Source organism: Parasteatoda tepidariorum, chromosome X1 (genome assembly GCF_043381705.1).
Source record: "Parasteatoda tepidariorum isolate YZ-2023 chromosome X1, CAS_Ptep_4.0, whole genome shotgun sequence".
Taxonomy (NCBI): domain Eukaryota; kingdom Metazoa; phylum Arthropoda; class Arachnida; order Araneae; family Theridiidae; genus Parasteatoda; species Parasteatoda tepidariorum.
The window spans coordinates 80,618,530-80,643,976 of record NC_092214.1 but is presented as its reverse complement, the minus strand read 5'-3'; the positions used below and the strand labels follow the sequence as shown (position 1 = coordinate 80,643,976).

At 29.9% G+C, this 25,447-nt stretch overlaps 1 protein-coding gene across 1 annotated transcript in view; it reads left to right on the top strand.

Moving 5' to 3' along the window:
* The window catches only part of LOC107445468 (probable elongation factor 1-delta), a gene marked incomplete at its 5' end in the record, with an annotated part of 71,948 nt that overhangs the window by 37,657 nt on the left and 8,844 nt on the right, over positions 1 to 25,447 (top strand). The window contains 2 exon segments of the mRNA XM_016059859.3: positions 8,141 to 8,239; positions 15,757 to 15,823. Of these exon segments, the coding sequence (XP_015915345.3) occupies positions 8,141 to 8,239; positions 15,757 to 15,823 (166 nt within the window).

Below are 25,447 nucleotides of genomic sequence, written 5' to 3'. Positions count from 1 at the left end.
CAGTTTAAATTTGATTTTTCAGAAACGTGCCCAGTTTCACAGAAGTCAATCATGCTTATTGTCAGCTTGTAATGTTAATTTTAATAATGCGTTCTGGGAAGGACATTTCAAGGCTCTCATTTCAAAGCAGAGACATTTCAAGGCTCTCGTTTTGTAGAGAAATGTATTATTCAATCATCAAACTGCAATTTGCATTCACTATTTTTGGTTTTAGTGTTATTAAAACAAAGGCTTTATTTGTAAATTTTTAAATCAAACTTAATCATCCTTTGTAGCTTCCAACTCTACTGGATTTTTCAGTAAACTACTGGATTTTGTCAGTTTATCCTGGTCTACTGGTTTAATTAAAATTCTTCTGGTTTTTGTACATTTTAGAAAATTCCCTGAAATTGAGTAAGCTTCCTAAAAAAATCCCTATTGAAATAGAATTTCGCACAGATTGTTGCTTGCTTGAGTATTTAAATAAGTAATGCTAATACATTAGGAAGCAAACCTCATTTATAGAAATCAGTTCTAAACTTTTTTTGTTCCAAAATGTTTAAGATTATTTTTTTTGAACTATCGTTGATGAAATAAACGCCTATTAATATTCGAAATTATGAGTGAACATAATACATAACATTTCAAGTCTGTTTAATGTCTATCATAACTGGAAAATATTGCAGTTTTTGATTATAAAAATCCCTATGTGTAAAATATTTAGTACAATATACACTTCAAACCATGCTGGTCTTGAATAATTTAATGTTTTTATTTTTTATTTTTTTAAATTTAAATTGTATGATATTTTCTTGCATTTCAATAGTATCAGTTACAGTTAAAATAATCTTTTTGAACTTTTGTTCGTCGTTTTATTTTCTTATATAATTTTATTTATAGTAAATTTTAATTTTTAATTCAAAAAAATATTGAAATATATGAAAATATTGATAACTTTAAGCATGGCGCAAAGATGCCAACTGCTCTGGATTTGACAAAATATTTAAAAAAAGGTATAGAACTGCACACTTTTTGCAGATTTTCCGTTAATTTTGCCAATAGTTTTAAACCATTGGTTCTCAACGGGGGTGATACCGCCCCCCTGGGGGCGGTGGGTCTATGCTGAGGGGCGGTGAGCTTGTTTTGGGCAGTAGGGGGGCGTTGGGTATGTTTTGGGCGGTAGGGGGGCGTTGAGCATGTTTTGTCATTCAAATTTAATTTTAAAACTTGCAAATAAAATTATTAAATTAAGATTAATTTAATAAAAAAAATTATAATAAAGAAAAAAAGATTAAATTAATATAATAAATAAAGATTATCCTATACACTATTTGAAACAGCAATAAAACGAACTTATACGACACCTATTCTTCGATCCGAACCAACACAGCTCAGCGCATGAGCCAGTAGTTTTTGCCTCTGACTCATTCAAGCCATTTGGTGGAAATTGCAGTACATGCGCTTTCAGTATGAATGTTTGATTGGACCCGTGTTTCTTATAATGGTTTTCGTTAGCTTTCTTGCGGTTTTTTTCCCCAGTTTCGATTAGATCTCATAGTTTATTTGGCCAGGTACGTACGCGAATTAGTTCTTTATAGTATCATAAATTATTTATTAATTTTGAGAAATAGTTGATTTTCTTTCATCGTTTGTATTTTGCTGACACCAACAATGTCGGTTGACAAAAAGAAGTGTCATCAATACAGTGTCACGTACTTGAAGTTGGGATTTGTTCAATTACTGTTGAACTCTCAATTACCTATGTGTTTACTTTGTAATAAAGTTTTATCTAATGAGGTAAGGAAATCTTACCGTTAGCAAGAGCATTTGCAAAAAACTAGATATAGATTTGTCATTTTTGACGAACGTCTTTTTTCACGTTTCTGAAGGCACCTTCGGTCTCAGGGTTACTAGTAACGTCATCACAAAAATGCGACGATGGTTTGATCGCTTCTTATAATATATCAAAATTTATTGCTAAATCTGGGAAAGCTCAAACCATCGGAGTAGAGTTGATACTGCCGGTTGTCAAGGGAGTTTTAGAAACAGTTTTACATCATCCAATATAATAAAAAACTATCACATAAGCAACGATTCAGTGCGGCGACGAAATGATGAGATGGGTGAAGACGTTGAAATTTCTTTATGCAAACTTTTGATGTCCAACGAATTTTCCCTTCAAGTTGATGAATCTACCTTGCCAGGTAATGCAGGCTTTACTGTAGGCATAGGTCCGGTTTGTAAAGGAAGGGAAAATTATTCAAGATATGCTTTTTGCAGGAAGCTTGATTGTAGATATCAAAGGTAAATCTATTTTTAGTACTGTCAAAGATTATTTTAAAGAGAAAAACATTCCTCTTGCGAATATTATGTCCATTGCCACTGATAGGCTCCTGCAATGGTGGGTCGACATCGTGAGTTTATCGCCCTTTTGGAAAGGGAGGTACCAGATATTTTAGCTGTTCACTGCGTGATTCACAGACAGTATTTAGTAAGAAAAAATCTCAGTGACCGTTTGCATCAATCATTGCAATATGCCGTATCTGCTGTGAACAAAATTCACAGTAATGCTCTCTAAGATCGATTATTTAGACAACTGTGTAAGAAAAACGATGAAGAATTCAATCGCTTGCAATATACACCGAGATTCACTGACTTTCCAAAAGCTTCTGTCTCAATAGGTATTGGAATCTTTTCGACTCTGTGCTTGAGTTCCTCGAAAACAGAAATGTAGCTCTAAGAGACAGATTGCTAGAATTTAAGAAAGACTTTGGCTGATTTATCTGTAAAATTTAATGGCATTAATTTACAACTTCAAGGCGACGAGCTCAATTCGATCCCTACAAAATAAGTTATTTTCGCCTTTCTAAAAAAACTGATTTTGTTTTAGCAGAATTTTGGTTGGAATGAGTTCAGCCATGCAGGCAAAATTCTCTCTGATGATGCACATGCACAAGAATATTGTCAACACCTTGACTCTTTGCACATGGACTTTTCTGACCATTTTAAAGATGTTTTGTTCCCTCGAAGTCCCTCAATGGGTTTATGAACCCTTTTGTAAATATTGAAACAGCAGAGGTTCAGATTTACGAGGAATTGGTCGAACTTTTAACTAATGAAACTTTGAAATGGTGATCGTCTCACAGAATTTTTACTTAACACTAAAAAGACTGAAATACCTATATTGCTCAAAAGCAGTCAAAATGACTGCATAGAATAACTAATGAATAAAGAAAGCATAACTAATGTATAAAGAAATTTGTTTAAAATAAGATTTAATATTTTTGTTATTATTTTCAGTTATATAACAAGTTATTTGTAAATATTAACAATAAAAAAATTATATGTTGTACAAAAAGTCACAAAATTCTAAGAAATTGTGTTATCATTGTTTTTCTAATTGAAATTAAAAAGCAGTCAAAATGACTTCCATGGGCAATCTAGTGTTAAAGGTAACAGTCGTCTCTATCTTGGACTGTAGACTATCGTTAAAAATTTTTTAATTGCCTTCCCTGCCTCCTAACTTGTCGAATGTGGATTCAGTGCTGTTACGGATCTTGTCACAAAAAGAAGAAATCGACTCGAAATTGTGCAAACGTGGGTATTTGCATCTTCATCTCACTAAAAGTATTGAACCGAGCGTTAAGGAATTGGTTCTGAACCATTAAGTACAATCATCCCACTAACATAGTTACTTGAATGTTTCGTTGATACTACTTTTTAGTGTAACAAAATTATTTTGGGTGTTATTTTAATTATCTAATTTAGAATAAATTATTCTTTTTAAGCATAGGTTTCTTAGTTGTATTTTTTTTTCATTAAACGTATTTATTTTGATCATAACAAATAGACGGCGATTACCTGCCGTGAGAAAATTATCGAGTTAATTTATTCTTTTTTAAAAAACCAAACAAATTGAAAGCGTAAAAAAATTGCTTAAAAAATTTGCCTCTTATAATTCAGCACAAATCCCTCCGTCCCCATGCTCAAAATAACAGGATTTTTATAAAGGGGGGCGTTGAAATATTTTTCGCTCCTTAAGGGGGCGGCAACGTTAAAAAGGTTGAGAACCTATGTTTTAAACGGATGAACACAGCTCAACTGAGCTAAGTGGTGTTTCACATAAGCCTTTCAATTATTTAAAAGTAGTGGGGAGTAAAAACCCTACAATTCAATTTGCTAAACTAAGAATTATTCTTAAAAAGGCTACTGCTCGAAAATATTTATCCTCAGTCTGGAGCAAGTTGGTATCTTTACATGGAGTATTGTTTCACGTCATAGCTTACTATCAGTGTCTGTACAATTATTACTCCTTATGTGTCTTCTTAAAAGTTGGCATGTTTGAAATTGCTCTTGTATTCAGCTTACTGCTTGCTTAGAAGTTTTAGAAAGTGTTATTTATATAAAAATATTTTGACAACCCAGATTGCCTAGAAATTTGCAAATTTTGTATAGGTGAGATTTATAAAATCTTTAGGTGTTCCCTATTAATGTATAAATTCGTACAAGTGCAGGGGGCTGATTTCGTGCTGCGGGAAAAAATTCGGATTTCCGTAATTTTCGCTAACAGTTTCCGAAGATCGAAGGTCCAGACGTTTCAAAAAATCGTTGAATACAGAAGTTTCCGGAAATCAAATTTTCAAAGGTGGAACTTAAAAATACAGTTTATTTTATTTGTTTGTAAGGGAGAGTCAGAGATACTTTATAAGCTTATATTCATGATTAATATTCATTTTTTTATCAGTAAATAGTTGTTGTAATTGTAAACTCGAGAAAGAAAGACATATTTGTAAATTTTAATTACTTCTCCAGGTCATCATAGGTATGTATGTGTAAAATTTTAAATATTCAGTTGAGAACTATTTATCCGGTATTCAGATAACCGGGAAAAATTTTGCTTGGTTTTCCCGCCATTTTAAACTAGAACGAGTTGAACGATTATGAAAAAAAGAAGCGGAAATTGGACTCATCCTTGAAGTTGAGTAGAGGAAAATGTGAGGAAGGGGAGAATTCCCCCCCATTTACCCAGAGAACCGTCATAGCCTCCGTGACCTTGAAGATCGAGAGGAGGCAGGGAAGGAAGGAATGTTTTATTTTCTCCTTTAGGCTGTCAACAGAAGATGAAAGAGAAAAATATATTAACTATTTGGCATCGATTAATAAAAATAGAATCTTTTTCTTTTGAATAAATTCTGATTCTTTGGAAGTGCGGTATCATTTGCAAGTCTGCTGTAATTAAAAATCGTGTTTTTATCAACAAAAAAAAAAAATAAATAAATAAATAAAATAAAAGGAGAATTGTTTATCAATTTAAAAATAGGATTATTTTATGAAGCAGATTGCAGTTTTGTTTTTTTTGATTCCCCTACGTTTGATTTTTTTTTTCTTTTCACGATAAATTTCGCACTCAATAAATTAATCCTTTTTATTCATAAATTTTATCTTTAGGTTTTTTTTAAAAATTTCGTTGATCTTGCCTTGTTCCTGGTTTTAATATTTATGCTAGTGCCTTTTTTAACCCCTTAAATGCCGCGGGCGTATGTATACGTCTCGGCCAGACGATGCGTTAACTGCCGCAGTCGTATATATACGCTTTCTCGAAGTACAATGCTTTGCATTACGCTGCTATAGATAGAACTACACCCCCTATTTCAGAATGCAGTAAAAATGCATTACTGAATTCATTACTAATTTCGGAGGAGGGGGAATGGGAAAAGAATGTTATGGAAAAGTGATATCGTATTAATCGCTTGTGTGTATTTATTTGAGTAAGGTCGGGTTTATTCTTTTTTTCGCTTTTCTTTCCCGTATGTATTTGGTGCTTTTTATTCTTTCCATCAACGTCTTCAAAGAAAAATGCATATCGCGAAAATGTGCTGTTTGTTCAAGAAAAAAAAATTCATCGTGAATCCTGCTATCAGTGCGATGAATGCAGTGCGATGAATGTGATGTTGGTTTATGTGTCCAACCATGTTTCAGGATTTATCATACAACAGCTAAGTTTTAACATCTTTTATATTGTATTTTTATTATTTAATTTAAATTTCGTATTTTCTTTCTTTCCTTTTTCTTGTCTTGTAAAAGTAAACTGTTTTTAAATTGCAAAGCGTGCATCATTTTACCCCACCAAAACACCGTGTAAGAATGTGCACTTGAGCGAAAAATGGTGGCACTAGGGAGTGAATCACGTAGATTTTACTCGGCAGTTAAGGGGTTAACTATCGTTTCGGTTCGATAATTTTCAAGTGTTTTTATTTAGATTAATAAGTTAACCTTTTATTTTATCGTTTTGCCCCGTATAATTGGGTATAAAATATATTGCGTTATTTAATCATTGGCTTTGTTTATATTAGTTAATTTAGGAATTTTAATTATTTTTAAAAAATAAATATGAGAATTTTTTATTTTTTAAACTTGTTTTTCTTGTATGAACTTGCAAATTTTTTTTATTCTTTAAAATGTCATTTTTTTTTATTTCTTTTTAAATTTAGGAGTGCCTTTCTTTTTTCTCTTACTTTATGTGTTACGCTTTTTCCTTGTAATTTGGACTCGATAAAACATCGATTAACGACACTTTTTGGTCAATCCAGAAAACCGGGAAATTCAGACACCCGGGATAACGATGGTCCCGAGCATCCCGGATAATTGGTTTTCTACTATTTTAAGTAAACTAAGAAATATTGAGCAAAAGGAAAAAAACCTTGTTTTAATTTTTTTTCAATTTTTTTAAATTTAAACTTTTTTTTTTTTAATGCAAGAAATTTTCCAGAATTTTGACTTGGGCTCACAATCACCCGTGTAAGTGTCACACCATATCAAAAATACTGATATAATGCAAAAACTGACAACAGTGATAAATAAAAACCTAATGAAATAGTTTAATTTATTAAATAAATGAAAATAAATCAATTTTTAAGTTTCATGTAGCATTGTTAAATGAAGAGTTAGATGATGCAGCCATTCAATACCAATCTACAAAAATAAAATTTTTTAAGAGTCTGGACCAAATTTTGGGAAGCAGTATGTCAAGTGGCGTAAAATATTGTGTATTAGCTGTCATATTTAAGTCATCGTGGTGGCTAGGATTGTAGTCCCTTGTCGTTCACAGTAATTTTTTCCATACCTTCAGTTGCATGTATAATTGATTATAGAAATCTGAGATACTTAATTTAAGCATGGTAGCACTTTGATCCATGTAATGAATTGAACTTGTGAGGCCTAGTTGTAAGAACGTTGAACAAATGCAGTCGTAATTTACTCCTTACTCTATTGGGTATGAACTTTTGTTATCTATGACTATGACTTTTAAGTGTGTGCAAGTAATGTATCAAGTATATGCAAATAATGTGTTCTATTGGTTTCTAATTATTCAAAGGTGTTCCATTGCATGCAATCTTATTAGTTTTATCTTCTGGAAAAACTTTATTATAGTTAAGTATTTTAATGATAATGATCATAAATTATTTTCAACTTGCCAATTCATCAAAAAATTAAAACAAACTAAGCCTTAAAATTACATTTACTTACGCGTTCAGAGAAATGGTTGAATTTTTTTGTTTTAATATTGTTAAATTCAGATAAAATTTTAGATGCTCAAATGTGTCCTCGTCTCTTCTATATGTTATTCAAGAATGTTATGATCAGATATCTGATAAACATTGTAAAAGATATTTATATTGAAGTTCATTCAGATTTTTGTATAAACTCCTTTTATATTAATGAAGAACTTAGCAGTTAAAATTCAAATTTTTTACTATTGTAAAGTAATTTTTGTATCTTATTTCTCTTGGATGACTCCTCGTAATTCTACATATAAGGAATGTTTTAAATAGTGACACTGTGCAATAGTTTATTTTGTATTATAAATTTGTCAGCAGCTATGTTTAAATTAAAAAAGTCTTATAATACAATACAGTGAAGCATTAATTAAAATAGTTCTTATAATACGATAAAAATGAGGAACTAATTCTGTTGAAATGTTTATTCACTGTAGAGGATAATTGATAGTCACATCATAGTATGGCCCTATTATTTAAGATAGTGATTACATCAATGTTTAAGACACAAAAATATACTTAAGTAAGTTTATAGTAGATGGGGAAGATAAGTTTTTTATGTAGTTATTGGAGATTTTGAGATTGTATAATTTTTTTTTTTTTAGGTTGCAAAACCAGAAAGTGTAAAACCTTTAAATGCTGCAAAACAAAATGGTCCATCTGCTGCAGATGATGATGATGTGGATCTTTTTGGATCTGATGAAGTAATATGCTAACTTTTTTGCAAAGCTTGGGGTTATATGTTTATTTTGCAAGTTTTTTTAAAATTTATTTCTGTTATTCTGTGTAGGAAAGCTTTTCTTAAATTATCTTCAGGATGCATTTCTGAAAAGTTACTCAAATTACCCAATATTTTATTTTAGTCATACAATAATTATGTATATAGTGTTATCATGCAATCTTTTAAGGTGAAATTGACTGTAAAAGTACTTTCTATTGATACAGCACTTAAAAGTTAATACAGTGTAACGTCCCATATCCGGACGTCCCTTTCCCGGAAGGGTCGATTTCCCGGACACTTTTTAACAATCAAAATAAACAAACATCTCTCCATCTTCCCCTTTATTAAAAAAAATATATATATATATCTTTTGACAAATTTTCTCTTTTTCTAGCTTGCACTGAACCTCTGATTTATGCATCGAACCCATAAATCACCAGAAAGGGGAAGTGAATATCTACCAAGACCATTGCGTGACCGTTAGTGACGCTCCTCCCTTGGAATGTAGGAAAAAGAGGGAGATTTGTTTTCAAAAGACCACAACTGAGTCCCCTCCCCCCCTCTTTTCCCATGCAGGTGGCTAGTAAAAGAGGCATTTCCTGGAACCTTTTTATTGAAAGAAGAAATACTGTGGAAAAGGGTAAACGGGGCAAGCGTTAAGGTGGAGGGGGAGTCAGAATGGAAAATTTGAATAGGTCTAAAAGGAGACACGTCCTTGAGAAACAAAACATTCGTTCTTCCCCATACCATGTAATATTTAGGAGGCGGGGAAAAAAAGGGGGTAACATTCTTTCTTTAGCAGATTCTTTCAGTCATAAAAGAAAAAATAAAGAGAACCCCATCAGCGTGTCCCGCCTTTATGCTTGATTGATAGCCAATGATTGGAGAGAAAACAATAATTTGTTACTTCCCCACCCTCAACTTAAATGATCTCCTCTTTACACTTATTTTCTTTCACAAATAAGGAGGAAATGAATTTTTCTCCTCCACCTACCCACCTTAATGAATGACGGGAATTTCCCTTTCTTGCTTGAATCATTCTAGTTAAAAATGGCGGATTATTATTTTCATATGTCAATTTTTTTTCGTTTTCTATATTTTAAGCAATAATATTTTTTTTCTAATATTTCATATTTTATTGATTAGATATTCTAATACTAAAACATTATTCCCCTTAAAAATAATGTTTATTTATTTTTTGCTTCTTAGATTTAGATCATTTTAAGCTTTGTTCCAGAATGACATGAATTTCCCCTTCCTGCTTGAATCGTTCTAGTTCAAAATGGCGGATTAATATTTTCATAACTGTTAAATTTTTTTCGTTTTCCATATTTTCAGCAATAATATTTTTTTTCTAATATTTTATATTTGATTTAGATATTCTAATGCTAAAACATTGTTCCCCTTAAAAATAACGTTTATTTATTTTTTGCTTCTTAGATTCAGATCGTTTATTAAATCATTTTAAGCTTTGTTTACCTTGGGGGTCTATTATACGGAAAAATCTATTATACGGACTTCTGGAAGTCCCACCGATTCCGGATACGCGACTTTACACTGTATTATTAAAATATTGAAGAAAACAGCTATATATCATCATAGATAAGATTCCAGAGTCAAAAATTCAAATTATTGATGGACCTTAAAATATGGGAAAGGAAACGCTAGCATTAAACTCTTCTGCCATTAAGTCGATTGTAATTTTTTCCACATTAAGAGCATTAAACCAAACTCTATGATTAGTTTCAATTATATGCTATTAGATATTAAGTAATCTGAAAGAAGATATTAAGCATAAGTGAAACTAATTATTTTCATTTCTTTCAAACCATGCAACTTAGAGTGCCAGTGAAATATTATGTAGTCATACATTAGAGGAATATTTATCCTCTCCTTGTTTCTGAAATTTTAAACCTTTTTGTGCACGTAAATTTATTTTTCACATTTAAATGTATCTTGTTTAAATCAAATCCAATTTTAATCCATTTATCCTTCCAATTTTATCCAATTTTAATTATTCTTTGTAATTTAAAAGATGTTACTTCAGATAAACATAATAGGCATTACTCATATTTTCCCTTGACAGCAAAATTATGCAAGTGGCAAATGCAAGTGCTTCTGCAATATTTAAATAGTTTCCAGATTTGATAATAAATCAGTTTTTTTCTTAAAAAACCTACTCCTTAGTTTTCTTTTCTGTGCTTTTGTTTTCAAGCTTTTTTTTGGATTTTAAAACTTGTTTTCTTTTTTTAAAAAAAAAAAATCTATATGCAATTAATGAGATGATTGGAATTTCTTTAAAATTGTGCAAAAGGAAATTTTTTACTATGTACAAAGAATATTTAAAAGCATTAAATTGTCTTTTTTTATATATTTTAAATTTTTGACAGCAATAAAATTGATGACTGACAGGTTTTTTTAGTGGAAACTTTAAATGGATAGTTTATTTTTCTTCATTAATCACTTAATGAATGTGTCGTTTTTTTCTGAATTACAAGTTTTTATTAACCCCAAGATTTTTTATCAAGCATTTAAGTAATTCATACTATTTATGTTTTTAAATTTCTATGCCCTTTGCCATATTTTACTATCAGACTTGTTCAACTTCGTATTAAAATTCTAAATTAACCTGGTGATTTATTTTTTACAAATCACTCACTGTCATTTTTATGCTTGAAGATGTAACTATTGTATTTCGGCAAAATTTACTGTTAAAAATATTAGATTAATTAAATTAGATTTCCATTTATATATTTACCCAATATGAGTCGATAAATGAAATTATTATCAAATTATTTTCAGAAAAGATTGTAATGATCATCTTTAACCTCTTAAAGCACGAATTGGTAAAAAATTATTGAATATTTTCTTTTGTTGACAGAAAATAAATATATATCAGACATGCCAACTGCTCCTGATTCTCCGGAGTTTCTCTGGAAAAATAAGCAAAATTGATTGCTCCGATTGAAAAACCATTTTCTTCGGAAAGACATGAAATTCCGGTAAAAAAAGTCTTAAAAAGTCCTTACACGCGTCAGTCCAAATGTTCCAACGATATTCTTGCTTTTGATTAGTTCTTTGAATCACATGACATGGATGACCAATCAGCTGTCTTAGAGCATTTTCTACTCACAGAGAGCTATAAGCAAGACTTATTTATTATCTATCTCGGCCATTATTCATTCTTAGCATTTGTGTGGGGAAGTTGTTTATTCTTCGTTTTTATCAGTTAGTTGTTGTTTTGAGTTAAAGTTCATCTGAAATGGCGAATTCGGTAAAGCCAAAATATGATCAGCAGTATAAAGAAGCTTATTCTGAGGCATGGCTTATTTTTAAAAAAAGTATCATTAAATCATGTATTTTGCCAAGCATGTGATTTAGATTTTAATATATCACATGGCGGTCTAGATGATTGTCGTCGACATATTGATAATGCAAAGCTGAGGAGTTATATCGGGTTATATGATCGCTTTTTATAAAGCGAGAGGACTTAATTGTAATTAAAACTGAATTATTGTGTTCTTTATTTTGCTTTTTTAAAATAAGTTTTTCCTTTAATATTTGATTTACATTTTTAAAGAACTCAGTTTCAGTAATATTTTGTTTGGCATTTCAGTTCCTCATAATTTTTTTTTATATATATTTTCAACAAATCAGCTTAGGGATTGTTAATTATTATTATCTTTTTTTATTGTGCTGAAAATTCTCTGACAAGCAGCATTGTTGTGTTTCTTATTTTTATGGTCTATAAATTATGTTCTTATAATTTATCTTATATTTTTCTTTGTCTTATTATTGTGTAATTTTTTTTTTTTCAATTCTTAAGGATTCAGTTTTGAATATATTTTGTTTGCTTAATTTTTTTCAAAATCCTAAGTTTTTTTAAAATTGTGAAACCTTTTTTTTATTTAAATTTGTGCATGACTTTTTTTTTTTTTTTAGAGCTCACATACTGTCAATTCTTTATTTTATAATTTCAATGTATACAAAGTTGAAGTTGATTAGTGAAGAGTTGGTTGTAATTAAATTATTAGACTTTTAAAAACTTGATTTTATTTTATAATTTTCTTGGAGTTGTGTAAGTTTAGTATCAGCATATGTAATTAAACAAGTATATTGACCTTTAAGAGTGTGAGTTTTTTATTATTTTAACCATTTTAATTGTACTTTTAATTTATAAGACATTTAAAAATGTATGCATTTAATTTTAAAAGTACAAATTTAATCCCGGTGTATTGATTTATGGTGTAGTCTAATCGCGATAATTGCTCCTGACAAGTCTTCCTGGAAGTTGGCATGTCTGATATAGGTATAGTGTAAGTTATTTTTTGCAATTTCAGTTGTGGGGAGTGACAAGGGAGCAGGGGTTGGTATAAAAGTTAAAAAAATAAATAAATTACTGTAAAACAAAGTTTAAACAATTTGGTTTCAGGTTTATTTTGAATTTCAAGATATTAAAATCAAATTAAATCAACTAAAGAGATCATCACTTTCATCGCTGAAACATTCTGATAAATTTGCATATTCAAAATACTCAGTCACTCATTATCGGAAAACTTTCTCAAAACAACTTACAAAAACACCTTGTAATAATTAATTAATGGTTAATTGTTTACTTTTATATTTAGCACAATAAAAATGGATATATAACATTTTCCACACGAAACAACTGCTTTATAACATAGAAATCCTACCAATGTTATAGCTGATCATCAAAATGCACCACATGGTTTGCACAAAAATGCTGCATAATGGTGTCATTTATGGTAAATAAATTTAATTATAAGGTAGCCTATCCATTTTTACTTGAACAAATCTCAGACAAGCATTAGAAATAAAATAACGAGTGATACAAGATCGCCAGTGTGAGACATGGGCATGTGCAAGTTTGCCAGTAACTTTCGCCCAGCAAATGCGTTAAGGGGTTAATGTAGACACCATTGATTATAGAAAAAATTGTTGCAGCTTTTTCTCATCAGTCTAATGTATATATGATTTTTTTTAAACTGTTCAGTTTGATAGTTTTAACTAGTTTCTTGTGCAGAAAAATGTCACATTGAAAAAATCTAATTTTAAAATCCATGCAAATCTTTGGTAGACAAATACGATCATAAAACTATGTAGGCATGCAGGTGAATCATCAATAGTTATGTGCATAAAAAAGTGATTCTTCAACTGCGAGAGTTGGCAAAACAAAATAATCTATTAAAACAGTACTCTTAAAGACCATCTGAAAAACTATTTTAGTAACTACCTTTAAAACTACGTTTTTGTGTGGAATCATTGCTAACGGTTTGGGTCGAGAAATGTTAACTCAATCAAGCAAGTGGTTCAGAATTTGAAGTACCTTATAAAGGTGTTTAAAAATATTGAGAGTTTAAAAGCCATGTGGAAATCTGTAACATTAGCTACTGAAATAGTGATTGGTGAGTCAGTCTATATAAAAAGTGATTTTCTAAATGTGTGATTAGAATTTCACAGTAAACCATGAAATCTTATTAAATTATTGAGATTTTAAAAACTGTCGAATTATGTAGTAATAATTGTCAAAAAAAAGTTGTCATAAAAATGGTTAAAATGTATTAAAGTTTGAAAAATAATGACAATTTACTTTCCTCATTACCATGCATTATTGCAAGTCTAGTACTTTAAGCAAAATTTCACTATTTAAAAAACTAATAAAATTTAAATTTTTTTTTCATAATTAAACTTGCATAAATAAAATTTTTTGGTTCCTGCATTGTTAATTCTTGAATTGATGTATAACATAAAAATCATAAATTTCAATTTTTTTCAGTTTTTTTTTTTTGAATTTGTTTTTATGCATGTGTATAAACATGGGTTATCAGAGAATCTTCTTGTTATAAAAGCATTCTACTCTGTAGTTTTAATTGCTCAAAATCGGCTACAGCTGCTATGTGAAGATTGAGCTAAGGGTTAAAAGCTCTGCTTAGAAAAAAAGAAACGAACGTCTAGAAAAGAAATTTCAGTGTTACAAATTAGTTAATGGTTGTTCTTCATCTGAGTGCCAATACAAGACTTGTGTGAAAGTGGCATTGTAGTAGTGAATTTTTTTTTTATTCATCAAGAAATACCATTGGAATAATATTTTAAACATATATTTTGTCTAGTTTTTTTTTATTGACTGAATTTATTTGATAGTGCTTGCAATGATTTCAGGGGAGGAGGAAGGAGTAATTATCTTGTTTGGTCTCAGAAATGACCATCCTTTTTGTAGTACAGTGCAACCTCGAAAATCCGGTCTGCTGGGGGGTTTGGAAGGTCCGGATTTTAGATACCTTACTTGAATTGATAGAATTATCGAAGTTTCAAATTCGCCAGGCCGATTTCGCGATTAATCACGCGTGTGTAGATCTCCGACGTCAATTTTAACATAAATATACTCTTTAAATAATAAGTGAAAGACATTAAAAATCAAACTTTCATCATTTTCCCCCCGCAATCGATCGTTTTTATCATAATATTAGCAATTAAAATAAAAAATATAGGCTTAAAACGGGAGCTGAATTTCAACTTATAACCGAAACAGATGCTTCTAGACTAGACTGTACCAGCTGATACTAATCCTTTTTTTCTTGGGGGGTGAAAGAACTTGTCCCCACCTCCTAAGCTTCAAGGTTAAGAAAGAACCAGTTTTCTTTCATCACAAGGGGGAAACACAAGGAGATGGAAGAATTCCTCCTTCTGAGGGGATTCCCCTTCAGGAGGAGGGGGATTCCCTTTTATATTCTTTGTTATTTTTACAGAACTGATAAGAATGACTGGAATTTCCTTATCAGCTATGAGCTTTCATTCATTCCCCACCTCTACCTCTTCATCTACTGCATCATTGTTGCAAAAGAGTTGTGGGATTCCCCTTCAGGAGGAGGGGATTTCCCTTTATATTCTTTGTTATCCATACAGAGCTGATAAGAATGACTGGAATTTCCTTATCAGCTATGAGCTTTCATTCACACCCCACCTCTACCTCTTCATTGTTGGAGAAGAGTTGTGGTTTTGCATTAAAATTTATATTCTAAGCAATTTTTTTAAAAATTTTTCTTTTGAAATTTTTTTCTGAGGAAGTGGACGTATGAGTCCGGATTTTAGAGATTTCCGGATTTCAGAAGTCCGGATTTTCGAGGTCGTACTGTATATAAGATTGCAGGATATCTGTAGTTTAAGACTGGCACTCTAATAATTTAATAGATTAATCAGTTAAAATTTTCTTATAAGAATGACAAGTGTAAAATTTATGTTAAAATTTTTTATTTTTTATGTGTACATTTTATACTAGCCGTATAATTACTGTGTGTCAGTTTTTAATTTTATGATTTCATAATATTTGAGTTTTTTTTAAAAAAAAGAAAAATATGACTTTTCATTATTGGTTAAAATATTTCACAAAAAATGTTATTCAATCTTGTTAAGAGTTTAAAATTTTTTTTTTTGTAAAGGGAACTTAACATGTGTTCTGTAACATATTTTTCTTATCTATAGGAAAATGAAGATGATGCACGTATAAGAGAAGAGCGGCTGAAGGCCTATGAAAATAAGAAATCAAAAAGTAAACAACACCTTTAGTTTTTCTTCGTGTGCATATTTTTGATTCCTTAATTTTTTTTTAAATGTTTTATTTATATCTTTATTTAATAAGCTTCTAATAAGTATCAGTAAAAAATCCAAGGTAAATAAGATAAACTCTGTTTCTTATTTATACTTTAGTTTTTTAAAGAAATTTTTTTTAACCTTTTTTGCCTGTACTATTTTCCTTGTCAGTCGGCCAGTATTATCCCCACATATTGACCTCTATTGCCTAAACTGGGATATTTATCATAACAAGTTTTAAAATTCTGACTAATTGGAAAGAAAAAACAACCAATAAAATAAAAATTGATCTTTTCAAATTAATAGTTAAAGTGCTAGCAAAAAAAAATAAATATTTTAACTTCTGAGTTTAATACAAAATTGCTCATTACAAACATTAATGTATTCAAACAGGTTATTGAGTGAGACCACTTTCAATGATATCTAGTAAATTGCTTCCTGTTTTCATTAATTTTAAATTTGATTTTTTGATACTTAATTGCCAACAAACATGTTCCTTTTGCTCTTCTGTTAAAAAGAAATATCTGTTAAAAAAATTATCAGAAATTTTTAAAATCTCATTTAATGCCTCTATCACACAAGAGAAAAATAGGTGCAACCGTAAGTGTAACTTTAACTCTATCCGCAACTCTAAGGGCAATTCCTCCGCTCGGAATGCTTAATTGGCTGAACAGTTGCTCGTTACTGGGTTACCATATTTTGTTATTTATCTTTACGTTTGGCTCATATTTTAATTTATCATATGATTCTATTATATCATAGTTTCCCAACGATGTTCGTAAAGGTAGGGAAAGGAAATCACAGACGCTGTAGAATATTGATTGATTTTGATTTAATTTTGTACATTTTAAAGTGTTTTTTTCAGCTACAAATAAAAATTCTGAGCACTTTATTTCCCCATTAGTAGCACAGTATTAAAAGGATTATGATTTCTACCTCATAATATAAGATATTAAGATATCAATGAATTTCATGTTGTGTCCCTAAAAGGGTAAGGGGGTAAAAGGGGAATAGACTAAAATATTATCTAGAATTTGTAAGATTTTTTTTGCGTTGAATCGAGTGAGTAATGTATAAAAGCATGGTGCATAGTGTTTTTAAAAAGTCCTTAAAGATGCTTTTCTTAATGGGTGTTTTTAAAAATTGCTTAATTTTCCCTTTTCGAAAATGAGATTTATGAAAGGGAATGTCGATTTTCACGTATTATGTAAAAAACGTGCTTTTCATATTTTTCTATTCAACGTTTTCAGAATTCATTCAACCACGATCACACATAGCATATGAACGTGTCAATCATTTTACAGGTTTGGGGAAATACTTGCGAGTCCGCATGTGCGTCTAGTCAGCTGGGTTCGGTGAGATTCTTGCACTCTCGTGTGCAACTCTGCTGCATTTTGCAAGATATTCTCAATTTCAGGCTTCATTTTCCACCCTCTGAAATCGAACCGAAAAATCTCTTGATCATTTTTTAATGGCTAATATAATCAAGAAAAGAGTTCTTTGTCAAATTCTAGTTATTTTATCATGTTCATGTAAAGTCTTTAAAAATTATTTTGCATTTTGTCAATTTACATAGCACTTAAAATATTTTTTGAGTTGAGACTAAAAAGTTCTTAAAAGGTGCTTATTTTTTGTTGAAAGATTTGGCTAGGCCCCCTGTAAAAGCATAGTTTATTTATACATATTTACTATCTAACATGCTATCTAGGCAAGTGCGGTATCATTATCTATGTATACGCTAAATCGAATGAGTATAAAACCAAGCCGTCTGATTTCATAGTTTAGCAATTCGAAAATTTATAGAAGTTTCATGTGGAGAAAGTACAATTTTATGACTTATACCACTTTATGCAACTGACATTGCTATCTCAACAAGTAAGGCATTTCTTCAAATTCATATGCTTCCATTTTTTAAGCTTAATTCAAAAAAAATAGTTCGGTGAAATAATTCTTTTGAAGAAATTAGGATTTAATGTATGAAATATACAATTTATGACTAACCTTTTACTCATAAAATATTTATAACATCAAAACTATTAGATCTATTAAATCAATTCTATTTTTTTAAAATTTAGTCTAAAAAATACATAATAAATAATGTCAGACTTGTCTGTACTACAATATCTCAGAATTTTATTGTCATAAAATTAATTTACATTGCATTAAGGGATCATCAATTTTATTCATCTACACATTGCATATCAGGAATATCACTCTTATGAAAATTATTTTTTCCAATTTCTTAGTAAAATTGTTCTTTATATATAAGAGGATTTTCAATGTAATACTTACAATTTATTATTGTAAAATTTAAAACATTCATTATTGGTATAAGATAATTTAATTAAAAATTATAGGATTTATTTTAGGACAAATTTATTGTAATATACACTATATAAATTCAAATTTATTAATAGCTAAGAAATAAACAATATTTTATTGCGAGCATACTTTTTATGTATTATATTATTTTGTTATAGCCTTTTACGTATTTTGTTTTGCATTTTAAATAATACAAGAATCAATTTAAAAAATAAAACATTTAATATCAAGTGAAACATTTAGAACATTATTCATTTACATTTCTTATTTTTTAATTTCATTCATTAAAACAATATTACATCTCTTTCCTTCTTCACCAGACAAACCTTACAGGATTATATAAAATATCTGAAATAAAAGAAAGAAATCACTTTCATGATAAAATTTTACCAACACATTATTAGAGTAAGGGAGATTAAATACCTTTAATATGAAATCATTTAAGTCTTTAGGTATCTCTTTTAAACTTATTTTAAGTTTCACAGATATTTTGATTATAGTTCTAAGATTATTCTGTACACTAATGAAAGATGGCAGGCATATTTGGTATTGTAGTTTTTATGTTTGGATTGAAATTTTTTAAGAAAAATAAATTGTATTTATAAACGAAGACTATTAAAAATGTAAGTATATTGAAAAATTAGTAAGGTACACTTACATACTTACTATCATTGTAGAAAAGTAAAGTATCAAAAGATAAATGTAAACTATAAATAGAAAGTAAAGTATCAATAGTTAACTTTAAATAATAATAAACAAAATATTATGCAAATCACCATACACCAAAAAATAGAGGGGATGAATGTAGAAACAGACGAGGAGATTGGGAATTTGCATTTTTAATAATTACTTATATATAATATTACTACCTTTTTTTTAATACTTCTCGATAATTACTTAAAATTGGTGTAACTTTGTAAGAGACAAGATAAATATTTTCCGCATATATTTTCTAACTTGTATAAGCTTTTCAAAAATTAAAAGAATTCTTAAGGAAGAATAAAGTAATTATTTCAAAAAATAATAATAATAATAATTTTTTTTCTTTAAATAATTGGACGCACGCTTTTACAATAAACAGAAATAAAGATTAAAATTTTTTTAAAAAATAAAGAAATGTAATCTTCTTTATATTTTGTGTTATAATAATGCAACAAAGTTAGACGAGTTGCTTGACGAATATTTCAAAGTAAAGCTTTTCGCCAGTATAAATCTCTACATAGAAAATAGAAATTATTTCTATCTAAAGTAATTAAAACTTTGATCGGAAGAAATTATAATAAGTTTTAATTTTATTAGTTTAAAATAAATAAATATTTTAAAAGAAAATTTATCTAGAAAATAGTGTATTAAACTTACCGATACTAAAATGATGTGCAGGTTCCTGTTATGGTAGTACATCATCTGCATTGCGATGGTCATCTCATCGTGTGAAAGTATTTTTAATGCTTTAATTTGAAAGGAAATGTTATTATTAAACTAAAAAATTTTACCGTTCTATCTATTTAAAATTTCATCCGATTATCCTGTTCACCAACGTCGCCACCATTTTTATTTACATTTGTATATGTCATCGCATAAAATTGAAACGTCATAAAAAGCAAACGATCTGATTGGTTCGTGTAAGAAATTGCCTGAACAGTTGCAGATATTTCGGGCAACCGTGATTTCTGTATCACACAAGGATTTTTCGAGCAAATTTTGGAGAAATTGCTTTTAGAGTTGCGGATAGAGTGGAGGCTACATTTGCAGTTACACTTATTCTTTCTCTTGTGATAGAGGCATAACAGGGATGTAATTCTTCCTCGAATTCGCGGATTTCCGCTTTTTTTCTTCAGATTTTTCCATTTTTCCCGCTAATTTCTGCAGAAAATATTTTTTGCACAAGTTAAAATATTTTATAAGGAATTTACTGCGGAGTGAAAGTATAAAGTTCTCATTCCTCCCTCTGAAGTTTCTCTAAAATTCATTTCCTTGGGATAAAACTGGTTGACCTTTATACAAGGAAGAAATTGTTTCGCTTTTGTCTCTCGAATTTCAGCCTTTTTATAAAAAAGTCAGATTCTCTCAAAGTTGAGTTTTTTTTTATTTTTATAAATATCCCGCTTTTTTGTGAAAATTCAGTCATTGAAATAAAATAATTATATTTATTTAAGATTTTCAAAGTTAAACAGAAAATTCAAAGTACGACCTAGCTGCTAACCCTTCCGCCTTTTTATTTATTTTCTCCGATTTTGCGCTCAGAAAATAAGATTTTCTGTATTTTTATCCGTCCGCTGGATAGCTCGTATTTTCGTAATTCAAACGTCGCTTCTTCCTGTTTTTTGGTGTGAAAGCAAACGAAAAAAAAACAAACAAATAGAGGTGGATTTGCAGTGAAAATATTTATTTGCTCATTCAATTAATCTTGTAAATTTTAATTTATTATGTCTAAACAAAAACAATACAAACAAGCCTTTTAGAAATCTCAAGTTCAGACTCTGCAAATATCTCGACTCTTATTCACGCGATTTTAATATCAATAATCGATTTTCATATTTTCCTGATTTAAAAGTTACACATTGTGATTCTTATTTACGCTATTTAAATATCGTGCATTATGATTCCTATTTACGAGATTTAAAAATCCAATATTGTGTTTTGTATTTATGCATTTTTAAAATTGCGATTTTATTATCAAACATCTATTTTCATATTTATCTGATTTAAAAGTTGAATGTTGCTACTCTTATTCAGGCGATTTAAATATCGTACATAGTAATTCTTATTTATGATATTTTAAAAATCCAATATCGTGTTTTGTATTTACGCGCTTAACTTCATAACTGAAGCACTCAGGTTTGAAGCATAACTTCAAACCTGATGGTCCGCTTGTCGTCCACTGGGATGGGAAACTCATGGNGTACATAGTAATTCTTATTTATGATATTTTAAAAATCCAATATCGTGTTTTGTATTTACGCGCTCTTAAATCCCTATGCAGCGATTCGTTTTTGTGGTTGTAATATCAAACATCTATTTTCGTATTTATACGTGATCTAAAAATTACGCATTATGATTTGTATTTTCACATTTTTTAAATTCGATATATGATTTCTTATCAACGTTATTTAAAAGCCTCATATCGTCTCATAGCCTGGTGAGATTTTATTGGAACAATGTCAACAAACAAAATTAGATTTAGAAAAGACTCTGAAATTTGGTTAATTGATTTTCCCATAAGTGAAATAAAAGGATGTAAATTACCTTCCATTAATGCAGTACTAAGAAACTTCTTTCACCATGAGACAAAAACAATACATGAAAGTGCAAGTCACACTGTTGATAGTATGTTGACCTTCTGGAATAAGGCTAGAATTCCTACAACCGAAAAGCAGAATGCAGTAAGAAAGTTAGAAAAATTAGTTGAGCGGCACCAAAAATTAAAAAAGAACAGAAATCGGCGTACGAATACTCGAGAAGACAACGAACAGAAGTTTATCAAAGAATGCAAGATGTTGTGGGATATCGCTCATGTCGGTGCTTTTCAGATGAAAGAAATTGAAAAGGATAAGAAGTTTTTGCTTAAACAGCGAGAAAGATTTGAAGGCTGTATGTTGTCAGTCGACAGAAAACCTGAGAAGAAAGAGAAACGCTAATCTAAAAGGAGGCAATATGAGACACTACCATCTAATAGTGTGAACATGAATAAAAACAAAACTTTATGTTATCCTTCATAAAGTGCTAAAATTAAAGAAGACTGTGGGTCAACTAGCTCATCCTTAGAAAGTGATACTGATGATGATGCTTTTCAATATCCTAGTACTTCAGAAAAGACAGCAAAGGGGAAAGCTTCACCAAAGCAAGCTTCTTTCACCTAATTTGATGTCTGCATTGGATCGAACAAAAACTTCGGATCGCAGTGCTACATTTTTAATTGCAGCAACAGCCCAAACAGTTGGAATAAATGTAAGTGAAAGTACTGTTTCACGAAGTACACTTCGCTGACACAGGACAAAATTTCGAGCCCAGTTAGCGGAGGATTTGAAGCATAACTTCAAACCTGATGGTCCGCTTGTCGTCCACTGGGATGGGAAACTCATGGCTAGTATTTCTGGACAAATGGAGGAAGTTGACCGCCTTCCTATTCTTGTCACAGGAAATGATGTGGAGAAAGTACTTGGTGTGCCAAAACTGCCAGTTGGTACAGGCAAGGCAATTGCAAAAGCAGTATTTGATACGCTTAATGATTGGGAGATCATTGATAAAATTCAAGGCATGTACTTTGACACTACATCTTGTAACACTGGTATTCACCAGGGTTTGAAAAAACCCAACCCGCCCAGGTTTTATTGAAAAAACCCGGGGAAAATTGGGTTTTATTTGAAAAAAACCCGGGAAAAATTGGGTTTTTTCATTTAGTGCTCGTAAACTACTTGCTGTGATACTTTTTGTATTAAATAGTGATGTATAAACTGAAAAATAGAAATAAATCCAAAAAAATTTATATAAAATAATATATTATAATTAAAATAAGTTTAAAGAATGCACTATCACTAATACATGTTTGAATCTTTATTTCTAAATACATGACTTTTCACAATTTTTAACTGATGCACTATAAAATATAAATGCAACAGTAATATAAAAAGGAACAAGTTTATTAATATTTTTGTTTTCGTTTGTTGTTTATGTTTATATATTTATATTATTTATTACAAATTTAATAATCAGTGAAAACTAAAATTTCATCTAACTTTTACCTTTAATAAAATTAAACTGGAATACGTATTTAATGGTCTTCCATGTTTTTATAATACGATTAATAGAAAGTGAAAGTAAAATTACGTATAATTATAAAGAGTATCAGTTACTTGTCCCATTTTTCAAATATTTAACCTTAGAAAAAATACTGCATTTTTAGATAAATTTTAACTTTATAATTTTAAAAAAAAATTAATTTAAAAATTACAAAAAAGCATACATAAAAATTTTTAGCTTATTTTTTTAAAACCAGAAAATAAAACTTTGAATTTGTTGATTGTTGTTTAATGTATCACTTAATAGAAAATGTTTTTTCATTTGTTTTCAATATTTTTAAACATGATTAAGAGAAACAAAATAAATTATATTCAAATAAAATCTTGAAAATAATATTTAAAAAATCTTAAAAGTAATATTTTAATTTTTAACTGTTTTTTAATTGTGATAAACTTTCTCCAAATAGTTAAAAATTGTCAGTAGATGTTAAGAGTTAACTTAAAAAAAGATCCACTTCTCTCTTGGATGGTGATACACTTTTATGAGTTTTGTAGCTTTATCTATTCCTAATCTATTTCATAGTTTACTCTACACCAAACTGAAAGTTGAAAAGTGTCTTTCGATAGAGACAGAGAATGCTGGTGCTGAGTGTAAAGAAATTTTGTGGAAACTTGGAATTTTTTTCATATTTTATTTTCCCGTAATTTTCCACTATTTTTTTATGAAAACTGTAGAATAACGGTGTTAAGCATCATTGATTTTGGAAAGTATTCAAGATTCATAATTTTGAATGCCATAACACCTGGCAGAAATTCTGGATGATGCTTAGAAAGACAGTTTCTGCTAATTGCTCTTGTTCATCATTTAAAAATTGTCCCCTTATTTCGGAATCCAGGATGCATATGCTAATAAGTGAGGTGGCTGAACAGGCTGATGGAATCTTTATACAAAATGTTTGTGGGGTTCCAATTTATCACACGATAGTAAGTTAATTCATAACAGGTTCTGAAATTCAAAGGTTTTCTAGTTGAAGCTTTTTTAAAGCTTCAGAAACAATTGATATCTGTTTTTCCAAATTGATAGTTTATTGGTAAAGCCCAACATTATTTAGTATTTTTGGCATATAATTATTAAATTTATTTTGATGTTCAAGAGCAATCTCTTGATATTTATGATATGCAAAAGTTTTTACACAGTCAAAATATGAACTCCACCTAGTATCATTTGGTAAATGGGGCATTAAGGAGTTTTTTTCATTTGTCCATCCATGTGCTTGATGCATATTTCTAAAATATTTGTTAACTTCCACGATGTGTCCAATGACAGTATTAGAAGATAATTATTTTTCAACCAAATTTTAAAAAAACAATTTGTGAAAAATCCACCAAGTGGGTTTTTTCAAGGTGGGCCCACTTGGCGAACCCTGGTATTCACACAGGAGCATGTACATTATTGGAACAGATGATTGGAAAACAGCTCCTCAGTTTGGCTTGCAGGCATCATATTTATGAAATAATTATTGGTGATGTGTTTTCTGCAGTATTTGGACATTCTAGTGCACCTTTTGTTCTCATGTTTAAGATATTCCAAAGTCACTGGAATTTTATAGACAAATCTTCTTTCAAATGTCCAGAAGAAACAATAGTACCTTCAGAAAATTGGAAAGTATTAAAAGAAGAAGCTATTAAATTTGCCAAACATAATCTTACGTTTGAAACAAAATCATTGGCAAGAAATGACTACAGAGAGTTTTTAGAACTGACTTTGATTTATCTTGGACTGGTGCCTCCACGTGGAGTACATTTTGCAGCACCAGAAGCCATCATGCACGGTGGATGTTAAAAATGGTTTAAAAATATACATGTTTCGTGAATAGTTCAAGCTCACACCAAAAGAGGCTAAAGGGTTGAAACGATTTCATGATTTTAGCACACACTTGTACATGAAAGCCTGGTTTCGCTGCTCTAACGCAGCTGATGCACCTTTCATAGACTTAGAATTTTTTAAACATTTAAATTTGGTGAAAAATGAATGCAAAGAAATCTCAAAAGCTGTAAGCAATGGGTTGAAGAGGCATCTATGGTACTTAACCGGTGACTTAGTCATGCTCAGCCTATTCAGCTGTCATGTAAGCACAGAAGATAAGGTTTTAATGGTTGATAAGTTGTTTAAAATAGATAAACATATAGAAGATGTAACCAATGCTTCTGAACGATTAAAGGAAAAAGAAATCTGAAATGTTAATGAAAATTCATTGCATGATTTTGTTAATGAAAAATCTTAGATTATATTTAAGTCATTGAATATACAAGGCGATTTCTTACATTCGTCCCCATCGAAATGGAAGAAATTTGATTCTTAACATGATGGTGAAAAGAAAGTGAAATGTTTAAAGACAGTAAATGATTGCGCCGAAAGGGGCGTAGCGCTCATTACAGACTACAATGAACTAATAACTAAAGATGAAGAACAAAAACAATTCTTACTTCAAGTTGTGGAATCCCACAGAAAGAAATTTAAG